Below are 17,731 nucleotides of genomic sequence, written 5' to 3'. Positions count from 1 at the left end.
GTAGTTTGTTTCAGCTACCTGAATGGACTAAGACAATCATTTTACAGATGAGGAAACAGAGCGCCAGAAAGGTTAACATAAGTTTTGCAAAGCCACCCAAGTATCAAGGGGTGTCCAAGGATTCAGAGCCAAACGATGAAGAACCAAAGCCACGTATAACAAATACACAATACTACCTCTCAGCAAACAGTTCAGAGAACCCCTGTTGAAAGCACGCCACTATTAACCAGGCTCACCTCTGTCCCAGCTGTGCCTTGAGAGGATTAATAGAATACCGAGGCATGGCGTGAATCTGATGAGGGCACGACACACTGACAACATAAACTAAGCAGGCGGTAGTTGAAATGCCAATGTAAACTATACAACAGGGCACCTGTTATGGGGGATACCGGGGAGAAAACAGAGAGAGAGAGATGTAGAGTTGGGTGAGGCAGGGGGGGGGGTCACCAACAGAAGTAGGGAGGATGACAGAAGAGCGGTTTGGGAAAGGTGGGTTTAGACACGACATTTTTCATAGGTAATGAAAAATGAGTCTGGAACCCAAGGAAAGGTGGAAGGCAGAATGAGTGCACTGGGAGCCATCAGATGATCGAAAGTGTGTGATGAGCCGAACGCTGACCAACACAAATACAGCGCAGAGGAAAGGTGTCTCTGTGCAGAACCCAAAAGAACATGTGTGTGTTTGGTGGTAGGAATAAAAAGAGTGTCCATCAAAGGACACAGAAAGGAAAGAGCTGGAGAACCTGAATGGTACCAGATGATGGGAACCAAGAGAAATGTTTATGTTTTCCCCTCCGAGAGTATTTTTCCGTAACGGACAAAAAGGTGAACAGCAAAAGGCAGCACCGCAGAAATCTAGGATGGAAAATGGCTTTAAATTTAGCGAGTGTTTTGTGTTGCACAATGAATTTTGATGGTAGCTGAAGAGTCAATTTAGGAAGTGGGTAAGAAGGAAAGAGGAACGAGAGTAGTTGCTACTTTTTCAAGATCAGTGACGAGTGGAAGGAAGCAAGAATAAATACTCATTGTGAGATATGCAAGAATCGGTAACGTGTTTCTTAGGTTATTTTTAACTTTTAAAATAAGAGAAACTGGAATATTTATTAGCAAAAAAGAAACAGATATGCATTACTGGGACCATTTAGATAAGTAATAACTACAGTGCTAATATGTTGGTGGATATTCTAAAATGCCTACAAGATATGTTAGAGATAGAATAAAAGAACAGAGAATAGAAGGGTTCCTGATAAATCATATTCAAAAGGAAAAGGAATTCAAAACAGAATGACACTATTTTAAAAAACATTAGGAACAAACACTAAATGTCAAGAAGCAGAATGAGAGATACTAGGTATATGGTATCATGATATCACAACAAATGCGATTAGTCTCCAATTTCTCTCTCTAAAAACCAGTAAGTTTAGATTTAAAACCAAAATCACAATTACATGGCTTAAAAATGTTCAAAAAACCAGAGAAAGCTTTCTCCAATCAATTTTTTAAGTTTGTTTATTTAATTATAAAAAAAAACCCAATACAATGGGCATTTCCTATGAATACAGACACCAAAAGGCTGCCCAACAGAATGATGTCATGCAGGGCTTTGAAAGCTCTTGACATCAGACTGTGTGAAAAATTAAAGGTAGAAAAACAAAAGAGTGTGGGGCCTGCAGGTGACTGCTGCATATGGGTTCAGGAAGAAGGCACTGTCATGGTGGATAGGAAATTTCCCGAGTGTCTGGATACAAGAAAAACATACATCTCAACAGTATCTCTGCATACTGTTTATAATCACATAAAATTCATGTGGACAGGAAGGTAACTTCTTTATAAGAGCACAAAACCTCTAAAAATTTCAAAATCAATTTATGAAAACTGTGTGGGAACTTTGCAGGGAAACCCCTAAAAGCTTTGCTGATTGATTCAAGGGTATATTTTTGTAAATAGGGAAATTCAACATTTCTGAATGGGAAGGCTAAAGGAATATATTTAGGAACATGAAAACAATATTCGCACAGTCTATGTAGGAAAGTGAACAGTCAAAAATTAAAAAAAAAACAATCTAATTTAAAAACATATAAAAAGGGAGGGTAGTGGTGATCCTGAAAGATAGAAAATGTAATGGCAAAATGTATCAATTACAACCATGATGTCAGGGCGCAGAGACAAACTTCTGGAGAACATAGAGTTGGCCTAAGAATTAGTATATGATAAAGGAAACATCGCAGTGTAATAGAACACAGAAACATAACTCAACAGCAAGGAAAAACAGCACAATCACATCTCCCATTATCATCATCTACGCTGTTCTTTAAGTCTGAGGTGCCGGGTAATCTGTATTTTTATTTGCATTCTTTTCCAACCCCAATTTGAGTACAATCCATTATGGGCAGAGTTTCACCGAACTGAAAATCGTGGGGCAGAGATTAAGGGCAGTCTGCTTCCCCATGCCACAGAATCCTTTAGCCACACCCCTGACAGATGATGACCCACACCTCTCCCGGCACCCAGCACCCGCCTCCCAGCAATTCCCTGGGATTGTGTGCAGGCAGGATCAGACCTAAGGTCCCGCTTTGCAGGACATACGTGACACTGGAAGCATGCACGGTAGCATTGATTTTCAAATCCTCATTCCTCTACTCAAGGGTGCTCCTATGAGGAAAGGCTGGGCAAGGAGCAGGCACGGAACCTCCTCTGAAGCAACAGAAAAGCAAATTTTCCAAATCCATTCTCAGCTGGACCACTCTATGAGCTATAGACTGAGAAACAACGCAGCCTGTCATTCTCTATCCCCCCAGCAAAGAAAGACAGTAGTAAGAGATGAAACAATTGAGGTCATCATTCTCTAGAGAAAATACCCACAAAATGCCATCAAGTAGGTCTCTCTCTCTGTTTTTGCATAATCTGTTTGATTTTGTTTTTCTAGGCTTCATGCTTGTATTGCCCATTTCCCAGTGAAATAAAGCTGTGATGTCACCGAAAGCAGAAGACAGTAGCTATAAATGCTGATTTCCATGGGAAAGGACAGGACCATTTTTCATGAAAGCATATAAAAAGCAAACTTATTTAAAGGCACGTTTTAACTTTCTTTCCATTATTCATCAGCAACTTTGAGAGATCTGTCAATTCTCTCCTGTGGCATTTGTCACATTCACGTTCTTTTATATCAGCTGGTGAAGTTCTGCTCTTTAATGAAAGGATTCCCCTCCGTTTTTCAATAAGGCATTCAAAATCCCACTCATAACTTTTCAGAAAGCCCACTCATTTGGAAGTGTCACATCTTCACGGCCCGAGTTTTTTTTTTGTTGTTGTTGTTGTTTTAAATTTTTTAATGTTTATTTATTATTGAGACAGAGAGAGAGCTTGAGCAGGGAAGGGCAGAGAGAGAGAGAGAGAGAATCCAAAGCAGGCCCTGGGCTCCGAGCTGTCAGCACAGAGCCCAACGCGGGGCTCGAACTCGTGAACCCCGAGATCATAACCTGAGCTGAAGTTGGCCCCTTCACTGACTGAGCCACCCAGACGCCCCTCACGGCCTGAGTTTTGAGTGTTCCTTGCTCTGCCTGCCCTTCTTAAAACATATCATCCGTGGTGGACGTGTCTCTGTGTACTGACCCACCCTGTGGAACACTCACTCCGAAATATTCCCCCGAGAGAGTTTTCCCCCAACTTGTTAATAAAATTCACCAGCAAAGGTCTGAGATAGTAATTATCTTAAGTGCTATACTCACTGATGTCAAAATCTAGCACTGTTCCAAAGATCCATTATCCTGCAAACTGTCACCAACATTGTATCCATGAGCAGAACTTTTCATTGAAGGCTAGTTTAAATGCGTGTTCCTCAGCAGATCTGGATCGAATTAATAGGCTAGGGTGATTTCAAGCTTGTATTTTGTCTCTGACATAAAAATTGCATTGTTTATGACACATGCAAAACTTCTGTCTGTACACTCCTTCCCGGAAGGCTATATTGATCACCTCCATGACAATGAGGCTAATGGAACCCAAGTTCATAAAAATATTTCAGCCAAGACCACACTAGTGACTTTTGGGGAGAGGAATGTGGGCACAGAGAACAGGAATGGCACATTTTTGCTGTCTGTCTTTGTTACTTTTTTGAAGATCTAATGTGAATGACAACATGACACAATTGAGCCTCATAATGGGACGACGCATCTGATAGTATCTGGGTTCATTCAAAGCAGTCATAGGACATGAAGTGCTCAGAGATCACCCTTAACGTGCAAGGAATCCAGAAGAGACAGAGGGAGAGAGTCAGGACGTCTGAATCAAGAGGAGGTAAGAATACTCCGGAGTCCAGAGTTGCTATAAATCACAATGAGTCCAAAATGTAGGAGGACGTGGTTTTGGGACCACTGATAATAACACAGTTAAACTAATTACCTCTGAGTACATATATGATTAACTATTGCATTATGAAAGCTGAACAGTGGGAGGGAGGGAGGGACAGAGAGACAGAGAAAGAGAGAGAGAGAGAACACTATACCGGTGTTTTTATCAGCTGTGTTTAAGCGTGCATGTTCTTGCTTACTCCATGCAGGGAACTGTACTAGGTTCTAAGACTATAAAGAAAAATAATAAAATAACAGACAGCCCTTTCCACCAAAGAATTCACAGTCTAGTTTCAGGATGGCAGGAATGGGCTCCAAGTAGACCTCTCAGAGGGATAACGATGATGTCCCTGGGAAATGCACCCGAGTCACTTAGTCTGGCAGTAAGCTCTCAGGCAGCTGCCCAGACAGCTGCCACATGTTGACCCCCAGGGACTCATTTGTAGGCAGGAACACTGGGAGAGGGTCAGGTTAAGACACTCACGAGGCACATTCACATGATGCACTGTTTCATGTGCGTGATTTGTGTTTGGTCCTCCAATCGGTGGAGGCCGTCTTGGAGTGCGAGGGTCCACATATGTAACTAAGCCTTGTCCAAGAGATGGTCATGTCCTTCAGGGCTGAGATGTTGGGCGTGGCCTGCCAAGCCTCAGACTCCAGCAGGTTGGTCTGACCTTATTCCACAGTCAATGGTTAAATACTCCTGTTTTGATTCTATACAGCTTGTTTAAAAGACCGAAGTCCTAACTTCTTAGAGAATCTAGCACACATGTAGCCAGAAAGGTGCCTAAAACAGGACTGGGGTGGGGGTGGGGGGAAGAAAACAGCAAGAAAATTCCATTGAGGCCAAAGCATTATTTGCTGGTTGATCGTCATGGGCAGGAGTCCGTGAACAGCAGGGAGAAAACAGTGTGTCTGCGGTGGCTTTCACAGTTTTGACAAAAGGAGGTGATCGGAGCTGTCTCTCACTGTTCCCTGTTTTTTGCTTTTCAATTCTTAACTATTCCACTGGTTGCTGATGATTTTTGTCTCCAGGTGGAACGCCTACCTTTGCTTTTTCCATTCTTATAAGAAAGATTACACTTTTAGGAAAACTATCCAACGTTGAAATGTTCAAGCCCTGGACAGTGATCCTCCCAGGAATATGGGGATAATGACACATTCATGGATATGCGATTTTCTTTCTCTTTCCTTCTCTTTCTTTCTTTCTTTCTTTCTTTCTTTCTTTCTTTCTTTCTTTCTTTCATTTATTGGCTAAGAGGAGGAACTCTTTTCCTTCTAATGTTTAATCTCACGGTTTCACTTTAACGTGTTTCTAAAACGTAGTTAACCCAAGTTGAAGCCTGAGTTTTTGTCTTCATTGTCTTTATTCTACCTACAGTCTTCCCAGTCTTTCTGTTCCTTTTCATGGTTTCCATGTTGTTATTATTATTTGTCTACTAAGTAACTCTTTTTCATTGTTTCTATTGGAGTTAAAACCTTTCTAGTAGCTATTACCAGAACAGGAGTTCGTATACTCAATAGACTAGTACTGTGATTAGTTAGGAATTGTAATCTAGGAACACAAATGCCTTTCTGGAAAAATCAATCAATCCTTCTTCCCCTCACTTCCTGGGAATCAATGATTCAGAATAAAAGAAAGACATTGAGAAAACCATATAATGTAATACAGTAGAAATTATTAACATGTTTTCGCAGAGATGCCATAGAAGTTACATAATACAACACTGGCCTCCATCTTGGGTAAAGAAAACCTTCCCCGAACAAACTGCTTGGCTCTTTCTGGCTCCCCTTTACAGCTGCATGTGTCAAAAGAGCTGTCCATGCTCAACGCGTGCACTTCCTCACCTTCTATTTTCTCCCTACCTGAGCTCAGTCATTTCCATCCCTCTGCCCAGGCCACCCGTGAACATGTTGCCAAGACTGGTGATCACTTCTTTGACACTCTCTTTCAGCACTTGGCTAAGTTCACCATGGTCCCCCCTAAACTTTCTCCCTTTACTTCTCTTGAACCACATTCTCTGGCTTCTCTCCTACAAGAGTGATCTTTTTCAGTGACTTTGGCTGAGTCCTCTCCTTCTGTCCTTTCTCTAACATTGGTGTGTTTTCAGGGTTGGCCTTGGGCCATTTTAATATTTTCTGATCACATTCTCCCTAGAAAATCTCATTTAGTCTTTTAAAGACCAATATAAGGGCGCCTGGGTGGCTCAGTCGGTTAAGCATCCGACATCAGCTCAGGTCATGACCTCACGGCTCGTGGGTTCGAGCCCCGCGTCGGGCTCTGTGCTGACAGCTCAGAGCCTGGAGCCTGCTTTGGATTCTGTGTCTCCCTCTCTCTCTGACCCTCCCCCGTTCATGCTCTGTCTCTCTCTGTCTCAAAAAATAAATAAACATTTAAAAAATTAAAAAAAAAAAAGACCAATATATGTTGGGGTGCCTGGGTGGCTCAGTTAAGTGTCCAACTTTGGCTCAGGTCACGATCTTATAGTCTGTGCATTCGAGCCCCGCATCGGGCTCTGTGATGATAGCTCAGAGCCTGGAGTCTGCTTCAGATTCTGTGTCTCCCTCTCTCTTTGCCCCTCCCACACTCACACTCTGTCTCTCAATAATAAATACACATTAAAATTAAAAATATATATATAAAATATATATATATATATATTATATAAAAATATATATATATATATGGTATATAAACATACCAATGTATGTTGATGACTTCCAAATTTACATTTTCAGATCCAGATCTCATGTAAAAACTATAGGTTGGCATTGCCCCTTGGACATTATCATGGGTATCTCAAAATTACTCTTAAAAACTGAGAATAAACTGAGGGTTGATGGGGGGTGGGAGGGAGGGGAAAGTGGGTGAGGGGCATTGAGGAGGACACCTGTTGGGATGAGCACTGGGTGTTGTATGGAAACCAATTTGACAATAAATTTCATATTAAAAAAATTAACTGTTCAAAACTCAACTCTTGATTTCAACTCTACCACTACCTGCAATAAATACTGTTCCCAAAGACTTTAACATCTTATAAGCGGCACACTAGCCATTACCCAGCTGCTCAAGTTCAAAGCTTTGAATCTTTCTTATTTTATCTTTCTCCCATCCAACACCTAACTCAACAGTAATTCCTACCAGTTTAGTTTCAAAATACACCCTGCATCTGTCCACTGTGACCGAAGCTACTCTTACCTCTAGTCTGGACTACTCCCAAAACTTGTCCCTCTGCTAACGCTCCTTCCTCCTCTATTCTCCACCAGCAGTCAGAGAGATCCTTTTAAGAATGTTACCAGTTCATCTCACTATCTCACTTAAACCCCTCGGTGCCTTCCCATTCAGTGTATAATAAAATTCCAAGTCCTCAGCATACTTTACAAGGCCAAGTGTGTGGTCTGGCTCCCGTCTCTGTCTCCAACTCTCTTCTCTTACCCAACTGTCCCCCCGACCTTGATGTTCCTCAAACAGGACAATCTGGTTTCTAACTCAAGACCCTGCAGACCTGCCCCCTCTGTTTAGAGCATTTTCATCAAAGTATCAGAGGGCTGCATCCTTCTGCAATACCATTTCAGTCCAAACGTCACCTCTCCAGAGAAGCCTCCCTGATGCCTGCTCCGATATGCCGCTCTGCCTTCTCCATTACACTTTGCCACAGTAACTTGCACCTTCTAATCAAATTTATGCATTTAGTAAGTTATCATGTCTCCTTTCATTGGTGTTTAAGCCCAAAGACAAAAGGGACCGTAAATCTCAGGTATTACTCTATTCTCTGGGGTTAATCCCTTGGCACATAACATACAATCACAGATAAAATTGTGAAGTAGACGTTTCGATAGATAGGAGAGCTAGTGCCTTCCACAGTCTTCATGATCCTGTATTTAATGGGAGTATATATGTAAAAACTATTATTTTAACTTAATAGTTTATGCACGGCTTTATGTGCATATCATTACCCCAATGCTCCTCTGGTTTCATTCCTGAGCAAAGCATATAGTTGTACATGCTTTCACATATATGGAAAACACAGGTCTCTGGGAGGAATTTTCACATCTGGCAGCTTACATATATCAAATGGTTCCTAACATATAAGCAGATTAAAGGATTCTTCCGGAAAAGCCCTAGAACAAAATTTCCTAAAACTCTGAGGACACCCAGACAACCTAAAAGAAAAAAAAAAAAATCCAAACAATAACACCTTTTGAAAACACAAATGCAATTAACAAAATTAAAAAACTCATAAGTCCTAAGCGTTAATTTGGTATGAACATCCATGGGTGCCTCAATACAATAAGCACATCACTAACGCCACATGACATTTTTTTTTATCTATGACTGGGCTCATGGTAACAAATTATTAAACACAGAGGTTCAATAACTTTAACATCTTAAATCAGCCCCATGCTGATGGACATAAAGTGCCTTTCCCCTCTATTAACAGTTAAGTGGCCCATCTGTGGTTTCATCTGCAGGAAGAAAAATATCATAAGAGACTTGACACTTTGCCTTTGATTTTGGAATAAATGCACATCTTCTCCTGTATGTGACAAATACCAGAAGAATGGATAATGGAACCAGAAGGACTGATTTTGGAATTCCTTTCGATTTGGGTTTATTTCACTCATATCAAGTGAGGTAGAACTTTCTTGAGTCTTTCCACTAGATTATTCTTTGCCTATTATACAATCTTGCCAGCATCAAAATATTTCATCCCAGGGTATAAAAAGTAGGCGGTCTCCATGAAACACTAAAAATTCCCAGAGGCCCAAAATATCAGAACCAGATGCTCTCCTTAGGGTGCAACTTCTGTTTTCTGTGCTTCTTTTATATTATCAGCAGAGATTAGCTTGTGATAATCCGGAGCAACAGAACTCTTTCCCAGGTGTGTCCCCAACAAGACAGGTGAGATGCTTACTCTGCATAGATATTAGCTGGGAGTTTGGCTCACGTTTCTTACACAGAGGAAACGTCTGGAGAGTTCTACTTTACCATGTAGCTCTTCTACTGTCCTGACAGAACTAGACACTTGCATATATTCAATTCATTAAAAGGATCTCTGCTTAATGAATTGCTGTAACTCTTAGTTTCTTTCCTTTAGAGCAGAACGCCTGACTTGTTAAAGAGTGAACAAATAGAGAGTGCTATTTTTGTGAACTACTATTTACTAACCCCCTGCAGTGGTAGTCTTCATTAGGCACGGACACTCGAAGGGATTCCCATGAATCCCTCCTCTTTCCCTGTAGTCTTGGATCTGTAATCGTTGCTCTCTCCTTACAGGAGCCAGAGTACGCATTCACAACACGGCCTTCACTGTCATCTTAGAAAATATGTACTGATTTCAACCATTTGAACTAAAGGACTTATCAGAAATTATTTCAGGCTTAACGATTTGAGGGTCACTGATATGTTTTTTTTCTGGAATCGATTTCCATTTCTCATTTAAAGGAACTGGGTAAAAGGCTCATGGTGAAATGCGGCGTCTTGGAATACCTTGCCCCGGAATTTCTCAATAAGGCATAACATCTGAGCTTCAAGAGAATTTAAATCGTCAACATGATACAATATAGTGCAAACCATTAAACCAATTGTTGAACTTCAATCTGACGATTCAAACGGCAAACATGGTGAGGAGAGCCCTTTCATGAAACCGTGAATCTTCCATTTTTTCCAACTTTCACGTGACGAGGAAGTGTGGTCTTCTACGTGATTCCATCTTTCACTAAGGAGCGATGGGAATAAGGCGGTGATAAGCATCTGTATGAGCTACGACCTCTCCCTTGAGCGAGAGATGCCAAAGGGAAAGTTGTGTAATCTATCACTTGATAAAATGGACAGAAGTGGTGACCAAGCACAATATAAGCTATGACTTCATCAAGGAAGGGACACCAAATAGAAACTCTACAGGGACTATTTAATAAAATAGAAAAAAAGTAGACACCCATCCCCCGGGTGGGAGGAAAGTGTAGTTAATAATCTTTGATGACGCAAAAGCCAGAGCAGGGTCTGCGTATCTGAACCAGACCGTACACAGGGTGTGATGTTGTGGGGTTCTCACGTTCTGCTGTCGCTGCTGGATGCACCACCCTACCCAAAGGTCCTGGGTAACATTGACACTAAAATTTACTGCTTTAGCTCCTCAGGAATGGCAGTGACAATGTCTCACTGGCTGGAACTTCTGTTGGGCTCTTTCTGCCCAATTTGGTTCCCTCAAGAAGCATATGCGGTTGACATGCCTCAGCCTGGACTCTGCCTAAAAGCTCCCATTAGGATGAAGGAAATTGAGGGAAACAATAAGTCCTGTAATATGAGTTGGGATTGACTCACACCATCCATTCCCCGGGGTAAAAAGTAAACTTCTGAACTTGGTGAAAAGACACTGGTAGAAGAGTGTCCGGGGTAATTATCCACCAATTATCCAACATTTCTCTGCTCACTCTGTTTGCCTCAAGGAAGAATGGACGAGAAGGTAACTCCGGGAATGGCATGGCCACATCCATCCCTCCCTCCCGCCAACCTCACGCTCAATGCCTCAGCCAGGGCGGCAGCTGATTTCTGCTGTTTAATATAAGTGCACCTGCATCATCAGGGTTCAATGGCCAGACCGGCTACTGACCACTTTCTTAACAAAACACCATTTTGGAGGCTGGGAAAACTGTTTGTTAAATTGGGCAAGGGATCACGTGAACCTCCGTGAGAGAATCTAAGAGAGCAGTTAAGAAATGCGACCAGCATCACACTAAGGTAACACAACCTTGGGGTGCCTGGGTGGCTTCATTGGTAGAGCATCCGACTCTTGATCGCGGATCAGCTCATGATCTCACAGTTCGTGAGCCCTGCGTTGTGCCCTGCGCTGATGGTCTGGAGCCTGCTTGGGATTCTCTCTTCCTCTTTCTGCCACTCTGTCACTAATGCTCTCTGCCTCTCTCTCTCTTTCTCTCTCTCTCTCAAGGGAAAAAAAAAAAAGCTCAATTCAGAAGCTCTGCCTCCAGAGTGCACCCTCTCTCTTCCCAGCCCTTCTGCCACAGTAGGGAAATAAAGCCACAGACAGATTTCACACGGTGGCTCCTTGCATGGTGTGAATGACCTTCCATATAACTTCCTGACACCCGACACCCTCATGGAGGACACTTCACTTAACCCGGCAACTCATTACCTAGTGACCACATCAGACACACATTTGGTATTATCTTAGGCTTTCTTATTTAACTAGTAATGACGAATGGCATAGTTAATTTAAAAAGAAAAAGTATTTCATGCCTCAGAAAATCTCTAGCTAACCTATGTTCAGAGATCGCTGAAACGAACTTGCAAAGAACCAACATGAAAGGCAGAAAAGGCCACGCTGACTAGCCAAGTGAACTTGGATAAGTAATTTGGACAATTCCTTTACCTGGTTGAAATAGGAAAAAGGACTTAGAGAGTTGATACAGAAATAAAAAAGAGGATGGCAGGCTGGATAATGGCCCTGAAAAGAGGATGGTCCCCATCCTAGTCCTCAGAACCTAACTATGTCACCTTACATGGTAAACCAAGAGCTTTGCAGTGTGATTAAATTAAGGACCCCGAGGTGGATAGACTACCTTGGATTATTCTTATGAGAAGGAAGCAGTGGCTTTAGAGCAGATGGAGGGAAGAAAGTACATGGAGAATCAGAGGGCAGAGAGTTCGAGAGGAGAGGGGGAGAGGGAGAAGGAGGTGGAGACACTGGAAGGTTCTACGCTGCTGAGACTGAACATGGAGGGAGGGGCTAGGAGTCACGGCATTCACTCAGGCTCTAGAAACTCAAAATCAAGGAAACAGACTCTCCCTTAAAGCCAGCCGTGACAATACTTTGACTTCAGCTCATGAGACTGATTTTGGACTTCTAACCTCCAGAACTGTGTGAGAATAAATTTGTTCTATTTTAAGCCATTATGTTTATGGTAATTTGTTACAGCACAGCTAGGGAATGGATATGTCAAAGTACTAAACAGACTACCAGGCACATTATGAGGACGCAAAAAAAAAAAAAAAAAAAAATTAGTTACTTCTTGTCTCCTTTCCCTCATGAAAAAGGGCCAAATCTAGCAGCCCAAATCTAAAACATCTCCAACAACACTTTTTCCTGGCATCCTAAATGACTTACACAATACATTCAGCAATGCCCTAATGGGGCCTGCTATCATATTAGGATAAAGATGGGCATGTTCATTATTCAACCATGAACACAAAAGGATCAGTTATTCATTTCACTGATGTCTGCAGAGAAGAAAAACAGTTTTGCCCCCAACGAGAGCCAGAAAGCCTACTGGTTCACTAAATCCCCACCTGGGGTACAGATCTAGGTTCATCAGGGGTCCATACCTCGCTTGACTAGTATTTTCTACTAGAATGCATAATTCTGTCATATTCAATCTATAGCGTGGTTCCAGATGAAGGCAGACCATGTAAAAACGCTTTGAGTTACACCACTTTAAAACAAAGACAACATAGAAGTTGAAGAGGGTTTATTTTCTTTTTATAAAAAAAAAAAAGAAAGAAAATACAGTTTTTACTACTTCAGAGGCAAAATTTATTTCTACTGCCCATGCGGTTAGGAGAGAAATTCTTGTTTTGTTCTGAATCCGGCTCCTATCAATTCCTGAGAGTCTATTACATACTCCAGGGAAAAACACCCACTGTTTTCTCAGGTTTGATAAAGAACCTTCTATTGAACTGAAACTGTGCTCAAGACATGGCTGAGGCTTTTCCTGCAGGATGTGAGTCTTGAGAAAAAAGTCGAAAGGCCTAAAGGTGGCCTCGGTGCTAATGCAACGCCTTACATTTCCCACCTAGTGAAAAAATCATAATTTTCAGTGTTTCTATATGAGAGCACTTTTAGGGCAAGAATATAACTCTGAGAAAAATCTCTGCTAACATTTTTCATTCTCTCCTCTCCCCCAATCTCATAGCACAAATAGTCACTTTATTCAAACATGGTTTTTAGTCTCTAAAAATTCATCTCATTTGCATCTAGGAAAAATATCACAACATTTGAAGGAAAGAAAGTAAAGAGCTGAGCAATGCTGAAAAGGTTTCAGAATTCCTAGACACCTCCCAACAGCATCAGCTATTACAGCCCCCAGCAGGTTGCATGAGGGGGGCTTGCTGGGGTCGCCTGACACTGGCCTTCCTCTCCAAGGCCCGAGGTCAGCGTGGGTGAGCTGGGAAACAGGCCCAGTAACTATCCAAGATGGCGGCCACTCAGCCTCTGGGAGTGTCAAGTCCCGTTGAGGCAACTGCCAATATAGAATATTCGAATGGATGGCATTTATATTGTCCTAATAGATGCTGAAACAAATTCTTTTGCTCAGCATCCACCCCTATCATTGAATTAAGCACTTTGAAGAGTACTGCCATTTGCCATGGTGATTGTGGATGAAGCAAAGGTGGTTTGTGGTAAAGGGTGGGCAGGAAGGGACACGTGGCGCCCTCGGACTGTCATTTGGTCTGTGGCTGTACCAGGACTCACGGTCTCCGGACTCACCCTCTATATGAAGGACATACAGGTTGCTGTTGGCTAATTTTTTTTTTTTTTTTGTATTTCCTTATATCTGGCAGATCACATCTTACTGATTTTATTAACTAAAAGAAGATTCTGTTCCCACTTAATTGCATGCCAGTTTCAAAAAAGTGTAAGCATTCACTCTAATTCTAGAAACATATTTTCCAAAGCCCTAACAAGAAAAGTACTGCATTCTGGGCACCAGACCCTGGGAGCTGACTCCCAACATCAATAGCAAAACACATTTGTGGTGTCAAATTATATTTTATTAGGCATCTTTAGTACAAGGTCTTACTCTTCTTTCAAAGTGTCCCTCTTCTCTAAAAGGTCCCTTTTTAAAAAACTAGTAAATGTCCTTATAATACCTTATAGTACCTCTCATGATTGTCCCATAAAGCCTCAACACACAAGATGTCATGGCTCTAATTCCTGAGCTACCTAAGGTCCAAGTGTGGCCACCGGACTACTCGGAGGCCACAGATCACCGTGACAAGAGTGACACCTGGTTCTGGGGGTTCAGGGACTCTTCAGAGAAGTATGCAGTGCAGATGAGGTCAGTAGCCTGACTTACTGCTTTTGCCAAAGCTGGTACTATAAATATTAGGTTACATAATCTGTCTACTTGGAATTTCAGTTCCCTCAGCCTTCATGTGATTTTGAAGTAGATTCTGGAGGTGATGGAAAAGAAAGTTAAATATGCCTGTCAGAACCAAACTGATAGAGTCGCTACTATTTGGGAAGGGAAACCATTTATCCTCAAATGTTTGAAATCTACAGAGAAAACAATCATGAACACTAAGTGCTGCCTGTTGAAACTGTGGAATCTTCTAGAACCCAGATTTAAAATGTTACTGGACACAAGTATATGAAAATATACTGGATAACAGCCCCAAATTAACAATGGTCTATAACTCTTAATGTTGAATCCGGAGTTTGATACACATAGATATCAAAGAATTAAACATTCATTACTGGAAACCTTTGCTATATGGGTTGTAACAAAATGCTTTTTAAAATTTAACTGTGAGATTTGCTAGTGATACCAGTGAGAATACAATGTTCATGGCCGTATCCTGGTGCCTAGAATCATGCCAGACACAAATTAGGTGCTCAGTCAATTTTTGTTGAGTGGATGAAGTGAAATCAACCGCTGTTTTCAAAGAGGAATTTGATCACTATTCATCAGTCTATACACAAAAGTCTAGCATCAAAACCTAAAGGATGCTTTTTTTGGGGGGGTTGGGGGGGAGCGGCAGAGGGGGAGAGAGAGAGAGAATCTTAAGCACATTCTGTACTCAGCACGGAGCCCACCGTAGGGCTCGATCCCACGACCCTGGTCATGACCTAAGCTGAAATCAAGAGTCAGATGCTCAAGTGACTGAGCCACCCAGGTGCCCCTCAAATACACGTTTTTGTTGCTACCGTGATACATTTTGGTGTAATTTCATAGAATGGACTAACTCGGTACCATTGAACACATAATAGTGAAACATCTTCCATGCCCCAAATACTGACTGCTACCAGCACAGGCACGGTGATGAATGCTCTCCGACAGGTGGGGTGGGGTATTCACAGAGTCCTGCTAATCACCACCTTTAGACATGGGGACTGGGGTCCCTGGTGACAATACATAAACCCAAGAAAAACAAAGCCAGTCACATGATGCCCCGCCGCCACCTGAAGTTAAGCATATTAAATACAGGGCCTCTTGTGTATTTATGGTTTCCCCTCCAAAGCCTATCTGTTTCACCAGCTCTCCACCGTCCCTGATGACACACGGCTTTGCTCGCCACACCTCCTACTCGTCTTCCTCTCTCATTCTTCCAATGCTTTGCCGTAACCTGTGTGTTTTTCTGATGTGCGTTTCCACGCCTCCCCCACAACGGTCACCCCGGGACAGGCCCAGTCACGACAGCGAGCTCCCTGCTGCACCCTCCACCTCAACTCCCATGACCTCCCTCAGGAACGACTTTGATTATTTCCTCCCGCGTGGACTACACGGTAGGCACTGTAGGAAGCATTGTGACGGCGCGGAGGGAGGAGGCTCAGATTTCGGCTGGGGCAGACGCCATCAGAGCCCTGTGTTTTCGTTCAAGTGAGCGTCTCGACAAAGCGTCATTGATGATGATGATAATGACTACTGGAGTTTCCCCATCCGTGTGATGATGGCCGCTGATGTGACGCTCGCACGTGGGTGATCCTGAGGTCACCAGGGCTGGGTCTACAGACGCCATCCCTGCTCTTTGGTCTCTAACTCCGCCAGGCACCCAGCCCAAGGCTGGGCGCGGGCAGTCGGCTGCTCCAGATTCTTTCTGATGCCCCACGATGGGTGAACGGTATTAACAGTATTAGCCTAACAGCATCCTCCTAATCATGCCTCAAGTAATGGGGAAGCGAGACTGAAACACGCACGTTACCTGCTGACGCTTTTCAAATTCCAGCTTGATCCGGGACTTGATGCAATTGCACGTGTCCTGGTACGTCTGCTGCAGAGCAAGTTCCATGAGGTGCTTGTGGTACGCTCCCGCCAGGTTCCCACAGATGAAAATGATCACGTTGGCCAGGATCTAAGAAGACAGAGAGAGCCTCTCAGTAGGGCGAGTGTTCCTACCTCTTGAACACAACAGTGGCAAAATCCACGTTAGCAACGGCAAGAGAGGGCTCGGCAGGGAGTCCATTTTATTTGTTTCCAAACTAACGTTTTTATCTGCTTAAAAGAAACAGCCATCACCTTCAGGGATTCTAGCCCCTTCTTGGATCCACGCCCTTGGACGGATGACGCTGCAGTCGCTCCCTTGTCTTTAAGCTCAGCCATGTGATTTCAGTAGGAGTGACTGGGTGTCAGAGCCCAGACTCAGATGGCCCACAATGTTTTTTAAAAAAGAAATTTTTTTTAATGTTTATTTATTTTTGAGAGAGAGACAGAGCATGAACAGGGAAGGAGCAGAGAGAGAGGGAGACACAGAATCCGAAGCAGCCTCCGGGCTCTGAGCTGCCAGCACAGAGCCCAATGCAGAGCTCGAACCCATGAACTGTGAGATCATGACCCGAGCCGAAGTCGGACGCTCAACCGACTGAGCCACCCAGGCGCCCCTGGCCCGCAATGTTTTGAGTGGTTCTCTTGTGCTTCATCAGAAAAAACATAACCTGGCTAACACACTGGTTCCAAAAAAGACTCATGGAGCAGAGACAACCAGACAGCCGATAGTCTACTTTGTGTGCTGCTGAGATTTTGCGGTTGTTACACAGCATTATTTCAATTAATAGGTGACTGATCCAGGCTGCTGATCACCAACGCTGTACTCCCTGAGCCTGGATAAGTGATATTCCCTATTATCCTCTGTTGAGGTAGGAATATGGCAGATTCTTAAACCATAGAAGTCTCTCGTCTTTTGATGATAAAAATTCATGTCCACCAAAACTGGGTGGGGGGGGGACAGAAAAATATAAAGGAAAACTAAAAAGAACAGTGTGACAGTTCTGCCCAGGGAGCACACCTCGCTGTCCGTTATGTCCCTGTCCCCGCCCCATGACCCTCTGCATTCTCAAACTGTGGCCAAACTTTGCTTTTCCAAGACTTCTATCTTGTTCCAAAAGGACCGAATTCGCTCTGAATGCAGTGTCTTACTTTTGCTTTTTTTCCTAACGCACATTCATCCTGTGGAAACAGGGTTTCGAATGCTTAGCTACCATTCAGTTCTATGACTACACAATACGTCAGTTATATCCATACCGTTTGACATCTACTTTAATATTCCTTGCATCTGCATAATTCTGTAGTGGTCACCCTCACGTACAACGTTTTGGCCTCATGCTTCTTTCATCTTTCCCTTAGGTCGATTCGTAAAACGCATGGAG

At 42.9% G+C, this 17,731-nt stretch overlaps 1 protein-coding gene across 5 annotated transcripts in view; it reads right to left on the bottom strand.

Moving 5' to 3' along the window:
- ADCY2 (adenylate cyclase 2) overlaps positions 1 to 17,731 on the bottom strand; it is a 418,010-nt gene that overhangs the window by 188,090 nt on the left and 212,189 nt on the right. For 4 of the 5 annotated variants that reach the window (XM_058715319.1, XM_058715313.1, XM_058715293.1 and 1 more), the window contains exon 4: positions 16,291 to 16,440. The exons of the other annotated variant lie outside the window; for it this stretch is intronic. In XM_058715319.1, the coding sequence (XP_058571302.1) occupies positions 16,291 to 16,440 (150 nt within the window). The remainder of the gene's footprint in view (positions 1 to 16,290; positions 16,441 to 17,731) is intronic. 5 annotated transcript variants of the gene reach the window in all.

This window comes from Neofelis nebulosa, chromosome 1 (assembly GCF_028018385.1).
Source record: "Neofelis nebulosa isolate mNeoNeb1 chromosome 1, mNeoNeb1.pri, whole genome shotgun sequence".
Taxonomy (NCBI): Eukaryota; Metazoa; Chordata; class Mammalia; order Carnivora; family Felidae; genus Neofelis; species Neofelis nebulosa.
The sequence above is the reverse complement of the archived record's forward strand: the minus strand, read 5'-3'. Positions and strand labels throughout refer to the sequence as shown.